This window comes from Elgaria multicarinata, chromosome 2 (genome assembly GCF_023053635.1).
Source record: "Elgaria multicarinata webbii isolate HBS135686 ecotype San Diego chromosome 2, rElgMul1.1.pri, whole genome shotgun sequence".
NCBI classification, from domain to species: Eukaryota; Metazoa; Chordata; class Lepidosauria; order Squamata; family Anguidae; genus Elgaria; species Elgaria multicarinata.
The window spans coordinates 108,078,952-108,096,180 of NC_086172.1; the positions used below are offsets into that span (position 1 = coordinate 108,078,952).

A 17,229-nucleotide genomic window follows, 5' to 3' on the forward strand; every position below is an offset into this window, starting at 1 on the left:
ACACAGAACATACACACATAAAGCATTAAAAACCGTTAAAAAAATAAACATGTGGGTGATTAAGATGTGCTGCCATATGCCTGGGCAAAGAGGAAAGTCTTAACCTGGTGCCGGAAAGATAGTAGCGTTGGCGCCAGGCGAGCCTCGTCAGGGAGATCATTCCATAGTCGGGGCACCACCGACAAGGCCCTGCCCCTCGTCGCCACACTCCGAGCCTCTCTCGGTGTAGGCACCTGGAGAAGGACCTTAGATGTTGAACGTAGTGACCGGGTATATTCACGTCGGGAGAGGCGTTCCATCAGGTATTGTGGTCCCAAGCTGTGTAAGGCTTTATAAGTCAAAACCAGCACCTTGAATTGGGCTCGGAAACATACAGGCAGCCAGTGCAAGCTTATAGCATGGGCAGGCTTATAAGGGAGAATACGGTCTTTCAAATAACCTGAACCTTAGCCATATAGGGCTTTATAGGTCATAACCAGCACTTTGAATTGTGCCTGGAAACAAACTGGAAGCCAGTGGAGCTGTTATAACAGGAGAGTTGTATGCTCCCTGTAACCAGCCACAGTCAGCAGTCTGGCTGCAGCTCTTTGAACCAGCTGAAGTTTCCGAACACTCTTCAAAGGCAGCCCCACGTAGAGTGTGTTACAGTAATCCAATCGGGATGTAACTAAGGCATGTGTCTCTGTTGCCAGGTCCAACATCTCTAGGAATGGGCACAGCTGGCGCAGTAGCTTTAACTGCGCAAATACATTCCTGGCCACCGCCAAAACCTGGGCATCCAGGCCTAGGGCTGAATTCAGGCATACACCCAAGTTGTGGACCTGTGTCTTCAGGGGGAGTGTAACCCCATCCAGCACATTCTCTGATCAGCCTTTTGACTGACCAGGAGCACCTCTGTCTTGTCTGGATTAAGCTGCAATTTGTTTGCCCTCATCCAGTCCATTACAGCCAACAGATAGAAATAGCTTCGTTGGAATTGGGTGGAAAGGAGTAGAAGAGTTGGGTGTCATCTGTGTACTGATGGCACCGCACCCCAAAACTCTGGATAACCTCTCCCAATGGTTTCATGTATATGTTAAACAGCATGGGGGACAAAAACGAGCCCAGCGGGACACCACAGGACAACAGCGATGGAATCGAACAGGAGTCACACAGCACCACTTTCTGAGTCTGCCCATCCAGGAAGGAATGGAGCCACTGAAAAACAGTATCTTCAAGTCCCATCCCAGCAAGGTGACCAAGAAGGATACGACTGTCAATGGTATCAAACGTTGCTGAGAGGTCTAGCAGAACCAACAGGGACACACTCCCCCTGTCCAGTTCTCGGCGTAGGTCATCTACCAAGGCTACCAAAGCTGTCTCTGTCCCGTAACCAGGTCTGAAGCCAGATTGAAATGGATCTAGGTAATCCATCTCATCTAGCAATCCCTGGAGTTGGGAGGCCACCACACGCTCCAATACCTTGCCCAAAAGTGGGATGTTGGAGACTGGCCGGTAATTATCCAATACAATAGGGTTCAAGGAGGGCTTTTTCAATGTATGTCTTGCCACTGCCTCCTTCAAGCAGGCTGGCACCCTGCCTTAGTGAAGGGAGGCATTGATCACTCAACTTACCCACTCAGCCAGTCCCTTCTGGCTGCTTTTATAAGCCAGGAAGGGTAAGGATCTAGTACACATGTGGTAGCTCTCCCCTCTCTAAGGATCCTGTCTACAACACTGAGCTGTGCAAATTGAAAAGTATCCAATAATACTGGGCAAGCAGGTGCCAGAGTTAAATCCACTGGGTGGATGCCATATCAACTACAGCATCCAAGTCAGAACGGATCCGAGTGATTTTGTTTGCAAAGTGCTGAGCAAATTGGTCACAGTGGGCTGGTGAAAAGTCTAAATTCTCTTCTTGGGGGCCAGTGTGTAATATGCCCCTGACACCCGAAACAGCTCCACTGAACAGCTCTTTGCAGATGCAACAGTGGCAGAGAAAAAAGTTTTTTGTTGCCCATATTGCCACGGAGTAGGCCTTCAAATAGGCTCTAGCCCGTGTTTGGTCGGATTCAGTCCAAGTTTTCTGCCAACACCACTCTAGTCTCCGTCTCTCTTGTTTCATTGCTGCCAGTTCCCTGGAAAACCAGGGGGCTGCTGTGGCTCCACTTCATGAGAGAGGACACTCAGGAGCAATCATATCCACCGCCCTGACAATTTCTCCATTCCAGAGATCGACCAGGACTTCAACAGAATTGCTTGCTAAGGCAACAGGAAAATCCCCAAGAGCCATCAGGAAAACATTCAGATCTATCAGCCACATGGGGCGGACCACCTTAATCAGTCCTCCACCCCTGCAGAGGTTCTGAGTGTCAGCAAGTCTAAACCCCACAAGGTAGTGATCTGTCCAGGTCAACGGAACTATAGAAAGTTCCTCCACTCTCAGATCCCTGTCACCCCATCCAGCACAGAAAACAAGGTCCAAAGTGTGCTCAGCGGTGGGGGGGGGGGCAGATACTATTTGGGACAGACCCATGGTTGTCATGGAAGACATGAAGTCCTGAGCCATACCCAACAGGGCAGCCTCAGCATTAATGTTGAAATCCCCCAAGACAACAAGCTGGGGAGACTCCAACCCCAAGCCCAAGACTATCCCGGCTAGCTCAGGAAGGGAGACTGTTGAGCAGCGGGGTGGACAGTGCACCAACAGAACCCCTATTCTGTCCCGGGCACCCACTTCAGGTACACACATTCGAACCTCACAGACTGTGGGACAGAGCACCTGGTCAGGGGGATGGAATCCCTATAGACCACTGCCACTCCCTCTCCCCCCTCCAGGCCTTTCATGCTGCTAGACAGAGAACCCTGGTGGGCAAAGCTGAGAGAGATTAACTCCTCCAGCTTCATCCAACCAGGTCGCTGTGATATAAGCCAGGTCAGCATGCTCATCCAGGATCAACTTCCAACTAACTAATTTCTAAAATGCTGCTGGGGTGTTGATGATATAATACAATAAATGGAGGTTTGGTGGTGGTGGAATTGCTCTGAACTTGTTGGCCCAAATCCAGACATAGTAATATGTAGCTCAGGGATGGGAAACTTGTAGCCCTCTAGATGCTTTGGCCTATAATTGCCATCATCCTTCACCAGTGACTATGCTGACTGGGGCTGACGGGCACTGCAGGTCAAAGCATCTGGAAGGCTCAAATTTGTCCACCCCTTATGTAAATACTAAAGGGCACCAACTGGCTCCAGCTATTGTATTGGAATGCACAACCTCATCTAAATCACAATAACTATGGGAAGGTGGGTCAGCACCTAAAGACTGCAGTGCTGATGTGGATCACATGCATCCAGATGAGTATCTGCAGCAAGTTAAGAACCATGTGCACAGTCCTGACTGATAAATGCAGGCATCCAGCCACTGTATCCAGAAGCCTGTTGCTGTATGTGGCTCTCATTTGGTAGATTGAAATCAGTGGTCATAAATTGTCTGATCCTGAAGAGCATTTTCATTCAGATTGCATTGCTCTGTTATGCAAGCACGCATCTTCAACCTTAGTTAAGCAATTTACGAGGCTATGCAAAGTACTCATTTTTTTTTTAAAAAAAAAGGGAACTGATGAACCACATTATCACATCAATACTCCAGTGTCGCCAGTGGCTATTTATCCTCTTAAGGCTAAATGCTGTGTGGTAGTTTACAAACACTAAGAGATAATGACACAGTAGTTAACTTGTCTGGAAATCATACTATAGCTGACATCTAAGGATACTTTGGTAAATAATTCATGGCACTGCTCTCCAGCATGTGCCTTATTATAGCTTTTTGCAATTAAAAGCAAAATGTAATCCAGGCAAGACGAAAGTACTATTAGTCAGTGGTAATGAAGGTGAGGTTGTTCAATCTATTCTGAATGGGTTTCACTCCCATTCAGGGACATATTTATTTTGACAGCTTTTAATGTTTAACACCTACTTTTATTGCTGCAAGTTTTAATCTGTAGCATCTTTTACCCTTACTGTTGTTCCTGGTCAATGTAGTATGTAAAAATGATCCCAAGGGTAACAAAAATTATAGCCCCACTGATTATAGCCTTAACATGACTGCAGTCTGTAAGGTGAAGAGATTAATCCTTTATATGCATAAATCTGGAGAGTCTTTAATTCACGATGACCTCTCTATCTGCTCCTTTTGTGAAATGTTTAGAATACTAAGTTGCAGTAGTGAAGAGAAGGGGGGAAGGAGAAACTGACTGAAGCTTTTAACTTTCCCTGATGCTAAAACCAAAATGGTGAACAGTAGGAAGCCCCTGAAGGCACTACATTTGTTATGGAAGCAATATTGTACACTTTTTATTTTTGCAGTCTATGGCCTTAGCTAGACCGAAGGATTATCCCAGGCAAATGGAGGGGATACCTGCTCCCGGTATCCCCTGTGTGTCATTTGAATGTACAGGGATGACCCGGGACAATCCTGGGATATAGGTCTGGTCTAGCCAAGGCCCATGTTTGTACTGAAACTTGAAAATTCCAATTTTAAAATGGGAAAAATATGATAGCTTTCATCGATCTTTACCCATTATTTCAGGTCCTGCTATGCACCCTGGCATATATGTAAAGATCTTTTAACATTCTTTTTCTGTTTAGTTTCTAAATTACTAATATAAATAAAATAGTCTTACTGTTTATTATCATAAAACATAATTGCACTACTCCTAGATTCAATTTAGACTAGGGGTAGGCAAACCAGTGAACTCCAGATGTTTTGGATTACAGTTCCCATGATCTCTGACTTGGGCATGCTGGCTGGAGCTGATGAGAGTTATGATGCAAAACATCTGGAGGGCACCCAATTGCCTGCCCTTAGTTTTAAGACACTTACTCCAGGAGCAACTGTGATGGGTGATGCAGACGTTCCATCTGAAACTTATAATGTGACTTACACAATTCTCCTCACAAGAATATTTCACAAATCAGGCTTTCATGCTTTCCTTTGCATGGAGTGGTCATATACTCACTTCATCATACAAAGACAGTTGTTTCCCAGATAAGTGTTTGAACTTGTCCAAAGATACAGGATCAGTAACACCTACATGATGGTGGTCTCCAGATACCAAACCACTCATCTGGAGCCTTCTGCCCCTGCCCAGTGCTACGATGGACTTTGAAACAAGCCAGCATTAACTCCAAAAAGCTAGGTATAAAGATTATTGCACCAGGGCATTCTCAGAAGTTACAAGTTTTCAGATGTTTCAAAGTTCAGCATAAAAAGGAACTGTAACAAAATTCTGCATAACATTTTGGAAAATGAATATGTTGGCCTTTTCACACATAACTTTAAACCCTAGTTAAATGCTATATACACTAAGAGCAGTGAACCTTGAGCTCATGTAGTTTTCCTTTTTTTACTGCAGCTGCGATCAGAAGCTTTTGTTTCCTATTTTAAACTAACCAGAGTTTCTCAATGGGCCTGTTCAGGCAACACACTAAGCCATGGTTTGGCTGCTAACACTTTTGCAGCAAATGGTTACTGAGCACATATTTAAACTCTGGTTATGTAGCCATCATGGTTAGGAATGGTTCACATGACATGTTAAATCATTGTTCACATAACACACTAAGCCATAATATTTAGCTAAAAATGCTTAACCACCATGGCTTAGCACGTTGTCTGAACAGGATCATCAAGTGCAAACTGGGTGGAATTTAAAGTATGGTACAAACAAATCAAGATCAAACTGTGGTTTACCATCTTGGCTTGTTGAATAGCTAGAGTTTGAATATAATGACTGTGAGGGTAAGGTGAGGGTTAATCGGACCTTGGGACTGGCATGTCTTTTAATTTGTGAATTTTATGGTTCCGTAGGAAGGGAGATAAGAACCAGGCAGCTGTATGGGGGAGAAGACTGGAGCCAAGCTGATTGTAACTGTCTTGTCCTTGAGTGATTAACCATCCCGGGCAGAGGTGTGAAGACACTCCACGCATCAAAGCTGAAGGGAGGGGGGAAGGAGTGAAAAGAATAGTATAAAGACATCCCTGTGAAGGGAACAGGGGTCATCGGCTGAGTTCGGTCTGGGGTGACGTATGAAATAGTAGTTTTAGTTTTTAGCTTGCTTGCACTGGGTTCTTATACATTTATGCATGATTTTATAGTTTTATTCTGCTAATCCCATGTATTCCTACCCTTTTCCTAATAAATGGTCTTAAACCTCATTTTGTGAGCTGTGAGTGTCTGTGCCTGGGGATCCGTGCTAAATCCAGTCAAGAAGCCAGCTGGTTGCTGGGCGCTCTTCCTTTACAATGACAACCTCTGGTTAACTTAAAATTGGAAGTAGATGTGCCTATGCTCACTGGTATTTATGCACGTAATGCTAATCCATGGTTCAGCATTAAATCCCAATTGGTTCAATGAAAAGAAAAACGTTTAAGTAGAATTGATAGGAATTATAATGCTTTTGTTCACAATCCCACTAATTTCAATTGAACAATTAAGCGTATAATTAAATCTTTTCCGCTGAAATCAATGGTATGTTAAAGCTGCAATCATATATCCATTTAACTGGAAGTAAGCCCCATTGAACTCAATGGGATAGTTCTCAGCAGACATTTATAGGATTGTGCTGTAAACGTATTGAGCTTTGGCTGGATCAAGCCCCCTTTCCCCCAAGTAATTCTACTTACTGAGGAGAAAACTCCAGCAGTCTAATATCCTACATTTCTGCTATGATAATAAACCCCAATCGTAACTATTTGCAAAGATGTATCTGTATCCATCAATATAAGACCTTGTACTGTTTTTCTGGTGCAATAAATAATATCTTCCTAGTCATTAACTAGTTCAACAAGCCAGTTTTTCTTTTTTTAAAATGGGCATACTGTGTCATATGTTTGAGCTATTGGGCGGTAATGAAATAAATAAATAAATGAGAAACAATGTTACTAATATGCATTCTTGACTTCTGATCACCATCAATGTCTACTGCTTTTGAATCTCTTTAAACATTTTGTTATCTTCCATACCAGACAGCGGCACTGTTGACAGCTGTATTTCCAATTGTCACCACTTCGGTACAGCTTGTGCCCATTCTGGTCTAAACACTGACTGGTTACTCTTGTGTCACATTCTGGGCAACAAAAGAAATCAACACTGGGATTCTGACAATCACAAGCAGTTCGTCGACAGAATATCTTGCCATCCTGTAAGAAAAAAATAAAGATCACTAGCCTTAAGCAAATGCTGCTAAATAAGGAATATAGCAAATTGAGGCATGCCTAGCAATGAGTTAGCAGGACGTTCACAACCTTAATGATAATATTGTATGCTTCCCAAATACAACTGTTTGCAAAACTTAATAACCACATCATTCTTACACATCAGTTAATGATCTAAAGTACTGTGAAGGTCAGGAAAAGGGCCACTAGCACAAGAGAGAAGACAATACTATAAAAACAGATTCTATAGCAGTTTTCATCCTTCTGCTTGTGAAAGAGGTTGCACATGTGGAAAAAACAAGTGGAAAAAACATCTTTGGCTTTAATTTCACTTTTTCTACACTTCTCCAGTGTGAGGTATAAAACAGCCTTTCTGTGAGAAGACAGCTTCGATATGTGATGGAGCATCTTTGGAGCCAACGGTAAACAAGTCATTGTCTGAATGTATTGTGATATTATGACTCAAAGAAGCAATAATTTCACAAAAGCATTCCTTTACTTCCATACATTGAAAAGTGACTGCATTATCAGCAGACAGTTTGTAATTAATTATATAATCAGTAGATTGATTAGGCTTTTCTTACCTGGTTAATGAGCATCAGCTCTCCTAAATAACTAATTCATATGGGACTCACTGACATGAGCACTTAGAGTAATACTAGCAAGGATGCTAAAAGTTTGTAATTAATAAATAAATAAATAAATAAGAGTTGCAGTTCCATGGGTATGCCAACTATTTGCTTATAACTGGGCATAACTGCTAATTTTTGAGGATGCATATTCTCATTGTCACTGGTTCTGGGATGGCTTACATATATCCTCAACACTGAGCCAGTTTAAAGTCACAACAGTCTTTTTTAAACTGGGGATGGAGGGGTTGTACACGAGGCAGTGTGCTAGTACATGCTCCCTGATTACGCCTGCTCCAAGTAGAAGCGGCTAAACAATCCTGTGTTGTTTAGCACTGCATCTGCTCCCAGATCTCTGGCTTGTCCCTCGTATAATAAGCCAGAGAAAAAACTCATAGTTCTTAGGGTCATTTCTCTGGCTTGTCAGGTGAGAGACAAGTCAAAAGTCCAGGTTCGGATGCATCACTAAACTACCCCTGGGTTGTTTAGCTTTTCCCGTTTGCTACAGGGGCGATCAAGCAACTTGCCCCATTAAGTACTGTATCCACAAACCTCAAATATGGGGATTTCAATGCCAAAGGACGTCTAAAATTGTATTTTGTATTTCCCCTTCCCCCGCTTTCCCCTTTCTAGCCAATATCAAGGCTGCATTTCATTCTAGTTAGCTTAGCATATTGCAACCTTTATCAAAGTAAGGTTGAGCTTCCTTTCACATTACAAAGAAGTGGTGTGCTCTCAAGAATCACATTTGAAGATATAATATTAAGAAAATGTATGAATAGAAAAGTTCTTGACTTCACTACTTTTTTTCTCCCAAAATGGGAGAAACTATTGACTCTTGCAAATAGCCTTTATGGTGTTTGCTGGATAAAGAAATGTTTCTATTAGCCATTATATGAGTAATGGGTGTCTATTACCCATTACTAAGCAACAGTTTTCTTTGGAACTTTTTGAACTTTGGAACAGTTGCAGAGATAATACTTCTAATAAATTGCAGCTGAACAGATGGCCCCATTAGTTTAACAGGAATGCACAACACTCCAAAAGCAGGATTGTCAGAGGAATTTCTTATAGAATGGGGGAAATTAACCCTTCATCTAAATTTAGATTTGGTTATACATCTTGACTTGGAACTTAGCAAATGAAAACAGTAGGTGAATAAGACAGTGCCACCCTACCTAATAACTGGACACAATTTCACATTCTTCCACTGAAAACATTGGGATGTACAGTGCTTCACTTTGGCCAGATCATGCCCTCTCAAAACGTTTTTGAAAACATATTTCTATTTTACTCTCTCTGAAATAAAGCTCTTTACAAACATAGGAACTGGCACATTTGAATGGCTACAGATGAAATTAGAATCCTGTTAACTAAAGCATCAAGATTGTTGTTGAATGCAAAAAAGAAAAAAAAGGGGGGACAGTATGTGTCAATTTGATGAAAAAGGGAAAATGAGTTTATTCAAATTGTGGGAATGATAATTATAGGGATTATTGTGCTGGAAACTCTACCTGTTATTATAGGTGAATAAACAATTTAGCGCTTTTACATGCAGAGCATAAGACTGAAATCAAGAATACTAATGAGAGATTCTTTTAAAGTGTTCACTTGCTGAACAATTCAAGAAAGAAACCCAACTACATTTAAGAACAGGGCTGTCAGGGTTTAATGCTGTGGCAGGGAAGGGACACAGATCTGTTTGCCCACCACATCCAATGTGTCACTGTAGGTCAGGAGTCCACAACATCTTTGGATTAGTGAGCACTTTTTGAATTTTGTGAGTGCTGTGGATATTAATAAATGCTGCCACGGGGGAGGGGGTGCCAATTCATAAAATGGCTTCCACGGTGGTTCACAAAACACTCAATTCCCATAAGGCGACTAGTCAGGCTAAAAGAAAAGTAACTTTCCCAAGAACCTAAGTAAAAGTCTAGGATGGAAGTTGAGCTCCAAAACCACTCTTTTGGACCCAAATAAAGATGTTGCTGAAGCCTCCGAGTTAAAATATATATATAGGAAGGGCAATGAGCCTGGTAGGCATCAAGAGAGGTGTCCATGGAAACATTGGGGGCCATGGGCTCCGCACAGGAGACTCCAGCAGTAAGTGAAAAAGTATCAAGTATTGACTATTGCAATCCACATCACATGGGATTACCCTTGAAGAGTGTTCACATATTTCAGTTGGTGCAAAATATGGCAGCTAGGCTGCTAACCAGTGTATGGTATTGTGATAATATACTCATAATACTGAAAGATCTGCATTGGTTGCCAGTTAATTTTCTAGGTTCAATTCAAGGTGTTGGCTTCAACCTTTAAACCGCTAAAATGATTAGGGCTTAGCTATTGAGGGACTGCCTATCTTAATATCAACCTGCTCAATTACTAATATCTGAAGGAGATGTCTTTTTGAGGACACCCTCCCTTGCAGAGGCCCAATTTTCCGGCATGTGGGAAATGCCTTTCTCCTGTGTTTTCATTGCCATTTGGAGGGGGGATTGGTTCATTGGCAGGGGTGCTTCTGCATTTCAGCATTGGAGCATTTGTTCTATTTTGGTATTCATGTTTTGTTGTACATTTCCCCTTCTAAAAACATACACTATTCGCCACCCTACATGTGGGGGCAATGGCATACATGGTGGCTGCCATATCACCCCCCTCCTCAAATGCTTTGATAGAGCATCATTCTGGGACACTTGGAAGATGGGGGAGGGGAGGAGGAGAGAATTTAGCTCAACCCTACCCCTAACCTTAAACACTTCAGAACATTGTTGTATCAGGGCATTCTAGGAAAAACAATATCGCAGCCTCCAGTGGTTTTCCTCTCTGAACTCATTGCAAGACAAATGAAAATTGAACTGAATGGACTAATTCAGTTCAGTTTTCCATGCCATCCAAAGCAAATGCATGTCACACATTTACAGCAGCTTCCAGCTCCTTCAGTTCTACATTAACAATGGCTCACTGGTAAAAAAGCTGCAAAAAGCTGTCTTGATCTGAGCATATGTATGACTGCATCAAAGTTGTTTTGTGCTGTGTCCAACTGAAGTGTGCATGCACTGATGATAAAACACTACAAAAATAAATCTTGATGTGAACGCAAAGTTATATTAATATTCTTTTGTGTGTGATGTTTTGCCAATGACACATATTATGTACATCAATAAAACACTGCAAAAGAACAATATTAATGTAGTAGAGTCCTATTCATGCACTCTGTAAAATACTTAATTGAACGTATGAAAGGGGACAGGGTCACACTGAGTAGATTTCCCCCAAACATTGACTTATGCCATCTAGCTCTTCTTCCAGAGATCTGTGTGTACAGTGCAGACATCTGCAGGGAAGGAGGCTTCTATCTGAGCAGGAACCTCATGCTATCAGTGGACCCTCCGTACAGACATTGACACTGTATGCACTGATGCTTCACAGGAGGTTGTGGGGGAAGGGACATGAAGAAACAGAAAGCTGAAGCATATTGCAAATGGTTCGACTCTAGAAATTTTAGATTTTCTCCTGGTTAAACTTGAATTCAGGAGGTGTTTGATTCAGGGCAGAGGAAATCCATGGAATAATAAAGGAATTCAAACAGGGCAAAACCTCTCATCCATAGAAAGAAATTTATACATTTCTCAAAATCTCCTTATTCTTCCACCTGATGCTGAGTTTGGGTTCCAATGCTCTACAAGTTCATTGAGCACTTATTTCCACTTGTCCTTCCCCCTCCAGCTTTAGATTGCACAGTTGTTAGTTTTGCTTTGTTTGTTTCTTTAAATTAAACATTGTAAAAATCCAAAACTGATAATGAAATGAAAGTAGTCAAACGCAATATATTGTGCAAGCTAGTGCATCTACTTGGTGTGCCTATTATTTGGATGTCATTAGAAGTTCATCTTTCCAACTCAATATTGGACTTCCTTGTGACTATGAACTTCTTATTCTCATAGTACTTTATGTTATGTATACAGACGTGGTCTCTTTGCACTCTGCAGAGAGCAATTTGACCCCAATATTTCTGTGTCACAAATATTCAGCCTTTCACACTATCCCAAGTCTCTTGTTGCTTTGGCGTGTCAAATATCCATCTCTAAAATAACCTCAGCAATTTCTAAATAATCCGTCCACTATGTGCACAGAATGGATAAGTGGGGAATCTATTTCCCTTTCAGCTGATAAAATAGGAACAAAAAGAACCACAATGACCACTATCTCTATTACCATTACCAAACAGCATGGTTATATGACCCCTTGCACTTTTCATGCCATTTATTTGCACAAAAGAAATAGGGTACAAATTTTATGCCATTTTCACCCAATAGCATGAGGGCATCTAATATATCTGAATAACTGGAGGTTTAAATAAAATAAAAGCTTATGATGTAACAAAGTATTTCTCAACCTGTACAGTAGAGATAAGCAAACTTTTTAAATGGGTCACAATCATTACTGGTGCAGGAGAAATACATGCCGTCCAAATATCAGAAAATAAAATAAAGCAGCTGTTTCTATGAAAATGAATATATATCACTTCTTATGACAAAATGACGGCCAAAAATAAATAAATGAATCCATAAAAACACCTATACACTTTAGTATTTTATTAGTGTTATGGTTTATATGAGACCTTATTCATGTACATTATATCACTTGTCACTCCTAGTGAGATGCCATGTCTAATTACGATGCCAAAGTTTGGAAATTGGGGCTGATAATGGTTAGCTTACAAGTCCCTCCCTCAACTGATTACAACCTAAGCTTCAAGTGCAATTAAATTTGAATCCAGTTCATAATTAGTTTTCCAGTACCATTGTTACATTAAATTTAATATTAATATTACATGTATATCCTGCCTTTTCTTCTCTTGCATGGAACCCAAAGGGCTCCCAGTCCTCCTCCTCTCTGTTTTATCTTCACAACAATCCTGTGGGGAAAGTTAGTCACTCAGTGATCATCATGACTGAGTGGAGACTAAAAACTGGATTTCCTGAGTAGGAATGTTGGAGGAGTCCAGTTTGGGAGTGGAGCTAGATGGGGTTTTGCCAGCTCAGCCTCTGGATGCCAGATCACGGATCCCTGACCTGGCTTGCCTGGGTTCGCACCAAGTCAGGCAAGCTCACAGTTTCCTGGTTGTTGTTTATTTGTGGATATCCTGATTTGTGCAAAAAGCTTGAGGGTTACTAGGAAAGAGGGGACATTAAAGTTTGCCTCAAAAATATGACAGAAGAATCGCCTGCTCAGCTTTCCTGAATTGAATGAAATGAAGCCATGTTGCTTTTCCCAATGGGGGAAAATTGAGGCCCAGTACATCATCCAACCCAATCTTAAACCACTTGATAGCTGACATCAGCCAACCCGGTCTAGAATTACCTAATAGTTCACATAAGCCAGTCTGGTCTGGACCACTTCATGCCCGAACACTTAGTACCCTGGACAAGGCATATTATAAATCACATAAACCACCTGAAGAATCACTTGATCAGCTTGGGGATCAAATGTAGATAAACCCTGTTGGTTTGGGACACAGGCCTTTGCTAGACCAGGCTATATCTCAGGCTGATACCCGGGATCACCCCTGTGCGTCCAGATGATGCACAGGGGATCCCGGGCTCAGGGAGGGATCAACCCTCCCTAGCCTGATTTTTCCCACAGTCCCGAGCTGAGCCTGAGACCGTGAGCGTGTAGCCCGTTCCGCAGCTTTTCCCGGCTCTGCGCAATTACTCGCACGTCGCCGGGAGAAGCCGCGCATGGGGCGCAGCGCTTCCCAGGAGCCCTGCACCCATCGGGGGGGGAGCGAGGAAATCTTTTTTTAAAATAACCCAAAAAACTTACCTTTCATCATTCGTGTGTTCCTGCGCAGCCAGCTCTTTAAATCTAAAAAAAATAGTGGACGCAACAGGTCTTTCTTTTAGCTCGTCGCACCTGACATGTAGACTAGGGCAAAAGCCCACGATAGTTGCATCGCGGGCTCTCCCCTCCTCTCACCCGGATTTTAAGGTAGGTCTAGCAAAGGCCATAGACAAAGAAGACAACCAAGCTAGAGGGGAGCTGAAACTAGGGTTATGAAAGAAATTCACTCCTCCAAGATTTTGTCTAAAGACAAAACAGATCTAGCCAATTCACACCACCTAAGCCATTCAGCAAGCCTTGCGTTTGGAAAGCCGCATTTTTGCAAGTTTTATAATGAAGCTCATTTTGGGATAAATGTGCACCATATATGGGAAAGCACACACAAAACATGTATACTTGAGAAAAGTGCCCACAAAACAGCATTTCAGCAATGAAAAGTAATTCAGAAAAAAGTAATTTAAAAATACACCCAAAAATGCATAGATTAATGATTACGTTATGGAAAATGCACACCAAAAAGTATGAATTTCTGTACTTTAAAAATAATAACATGACAAACTCATGGGAATATGGGATGGAACAAGCTTGATCTAAAACCCTCGACAATCTCAAATAGACCAAGATTGACAGATCCGACCATCCGTAACTGAGACCCTGTTCATCCGTTATTGGACAGACCACTGACTAGCAGTGAAGACTTGATTCATATCCCAGTATAGACTGGAGATTTGGTGAGATATGTAATATCCCATCTATCTGTTTAGTCCTAAATAGGAAATTTAGATAGAAATTATGATTTGTTTTGTAGCCTGTTTGCTATGTGGACAACCAAAGGTTTAAACTTGCATATTGAGTGTGTTTTCCCTTTATTTGTATGGCACATTCCTATCCATGAGCTTGTAAGTTTTTGTAAGGGAAGAGGGACCATTGGTAAGGGTGATTCCAAAGAGCAACACCTATCTGTAAGGATCAGCTATCTTTTAAGGATAGCAGTGTATCATTGAGAGCACTACGGAGTTTGAATTTGCAATCAAGATTGGGGAAAGACAAGTTATGTTCCAATTCTTTTACAAAAGCTTTATTTATTTAGGAACCTATATACCCCACCTTTCTATATATAAGCACACCCAAAGTACCCAAATCAATTGTATGCAGAGCCAATTTTGAATCAAGCTGATGAGAACTGGCCCATGACTGTTTAAATCATGTCTTCACCCACTTTATTTATTCATTTATTTAGAATATTTATATACCGCTCCCCATTGAAAAATTTCGGAGCAGTGTACAAGGTAAAATGGGGGGGGGAAAACAGAATAAAAACAGTAAAAACAAAATTTTAAAAAAGCAAAAAACAGAGATTCAAGGCTGCATATTAAGGGAAGGCTTCTTGGAATAAAGATGTTTTCAGAAGGCGCCGAAAGGAGTACAAGGTTGGCGCCTGCCTGACCTCCAGAGGCAGGGAATTCCACAGGAGGGGTGCCACCACGCTGAAGGCTCTTCCCCTGGTGGATTCCAATCGGAGGATGGATCTAGGTGGAACCACCAGGAGCAGGCCCTCGGATGACCTCAGTGACCGGGCAGTTTGGCAAGGGAGAAGGCGCTCTCTCAGGTATCCTGGTCCCAAGTTGTTTAGGGCTTTGTACACAAGTACAAGAACCTTAAACCTGGCCCGGTAGCAAATAGGCAGCCAGTGCAGTTCCCTCAGCAGAGGAGTTACATGCTGGAAAGGGGCAGCTCCAGACAACAGCCGAGCTGCAGCATTCTGCACTAGCTCCAGCTTCCGGAGCAGCTTCAAGGGCAGCCCCACATAGAGCGTGTTGCAGTAATCCAATCTTGAGGTTACCAATGCCTGTACCACCTTGGTCAAGCTATCTCTGTCCAGGAGAGGCCATAGTTGGTGAACCAACCGAAGATGGTAAAAGGCACTCCGAGCTGTGGCGGCTACTTGAGCCTCCAACGACAGAAATGAGTCTAAGAGTACCCCCAAACTACGAACCTGTTCTTTCAGAGGCAGAGCAACCCCATCCAGAACAGGCAATGAGCCTGTCTCCCGGACTCGGGAACCACTCACCCACAGGGCTTGCGTCTTGCCAGGATTCAGTCTCAGTTTATTGGCCCTCATCCAGCCCATTACTTCAGAAATATATCATCTATCTTGCAAATCTCTCTTTCCCCCACGAGTATCTATTCCGAACCCCAGATTCCATAGTATTAGGCCAGTCAGACAGCTTTATTCATGAAACAATAACAACAGTAACAGCAACAAGTACAACAGCAGCAACAACAACAACAACAACAACAACAACAAAATAGGATTAATCACGAAGTATCTGCCAATCCTGTAATAATTCTCATAAGACTTGAGGGATGGACTTTGAGAAAGCAGAGAAAATCTACTTCAGGCTACTTTGGTAATGAATGCAATCAACTAATTCAGCTGTTAGAATTTTAATGTTTTAGTAAATTTTGTCCTCATTCATAGGAACAAATACCAGTATGTTTAGAGGGGATTAGCTGCAATATTTGGTCTGATGAAGTGCTGCAGTAATCCCTTGCCTTTCATTTATCATTAAAAATAACAAATAGTAGAGTCTTCATGTGGCCCAGTCCTGGACACGCTATGCCAAAACTGGGCATCATTAGCCACGGAATGGGTTATCTCTTTCTGCATACTCGGAGGAGTATCAGTTAATTAGGGTTTTGCCAGCAACTTCAATGAACTGAGATTCCATTCAACAGTACATCTCATAGAATAAGGATTTGTTTTATGTGAAAGATACCAGACTCCATTTCAATTAAGGCATTGCAGAAAAACCATACATAATGTACTAGAGCTAGTTATTAGAGAATATTAAATACATTTTAATAAATAGTCCTGACTAGCCAGCAATAAACTTTATTAAGCTCAGTAAACAGTATTTTTTGTTCTTGATGTTCTTTCATAGATCCTCAAGAACCTGGAATGTTGAGAAGAGGTGAAAGTTCATATGCTCCATGAAAGGGTTGTGTGGCGCACTGTCTAATTGTGTCTGTGTGGTGGATGAAAGGAACAAACCAGAGACATCAACTTAAATGGGTTATTAAATTGGCTATTAAATTAGCCACAACTTTATTGATTTTGAATAGGATTGGCGGAGGCATAAGGGCATGGATCCTGCCATTGGGCAGCCCGACTGCTGTCTGATTTCCATTCCTCGCCTGCCTGCCAGGAGTGCTGGTGGTGGGTGGAAGGGGCAGAGGCCCACCATGGCGCAGACTGCTAATGTGAAGCCCCTTTCCCTTCACCCTGGATGTGGCATCCTTGCAGCCACCGTGCTGGCCTGGTCTCGGTGCCACACCCACCCTGATCCCTTAAGGGGATCCTGCCGAGGGGGAGCCGGAAGCCCAATCCCGCTCTCCCTCCCAAATTGATCCAGCCCAGTGCCTATCATGCCACACAAAGTTCTGATATTATCAATACAATTCCACCAAGGCAAAAACAACAACAAATATGTAGTTCAACTTATTTATACATGGACTAATCTTGCAATGAGGAAGGTGAAAACCCTGCCCCCTTCC

General features: G+C 42.2%; 1 protein-coding gene across 2 annotated transcripts in view; it reads right to left on the reverse strand.

Annotated features, from left to right (window-relative positions):
• NELL1 (neural EGFL like 1) overlaps positions 1-17,229 on the reverse strand; it is a 564,084-nt gene that overhangs the window by 6,534 nt on the left and 540,321 nt on the right. For both annotated transcript variants that reach the window (XM_063117360.1, XM_063117359.1), the window contains one exon: positions 7,004-7,180. In XM_063117360.1, the coding sequence (XP_062973430.1) occupies positions 7,004-7,180 (177 nt within the window). The remainder of the gene's footprint in view (positions 1-7,003; positions 7,181-17,229) is intronic.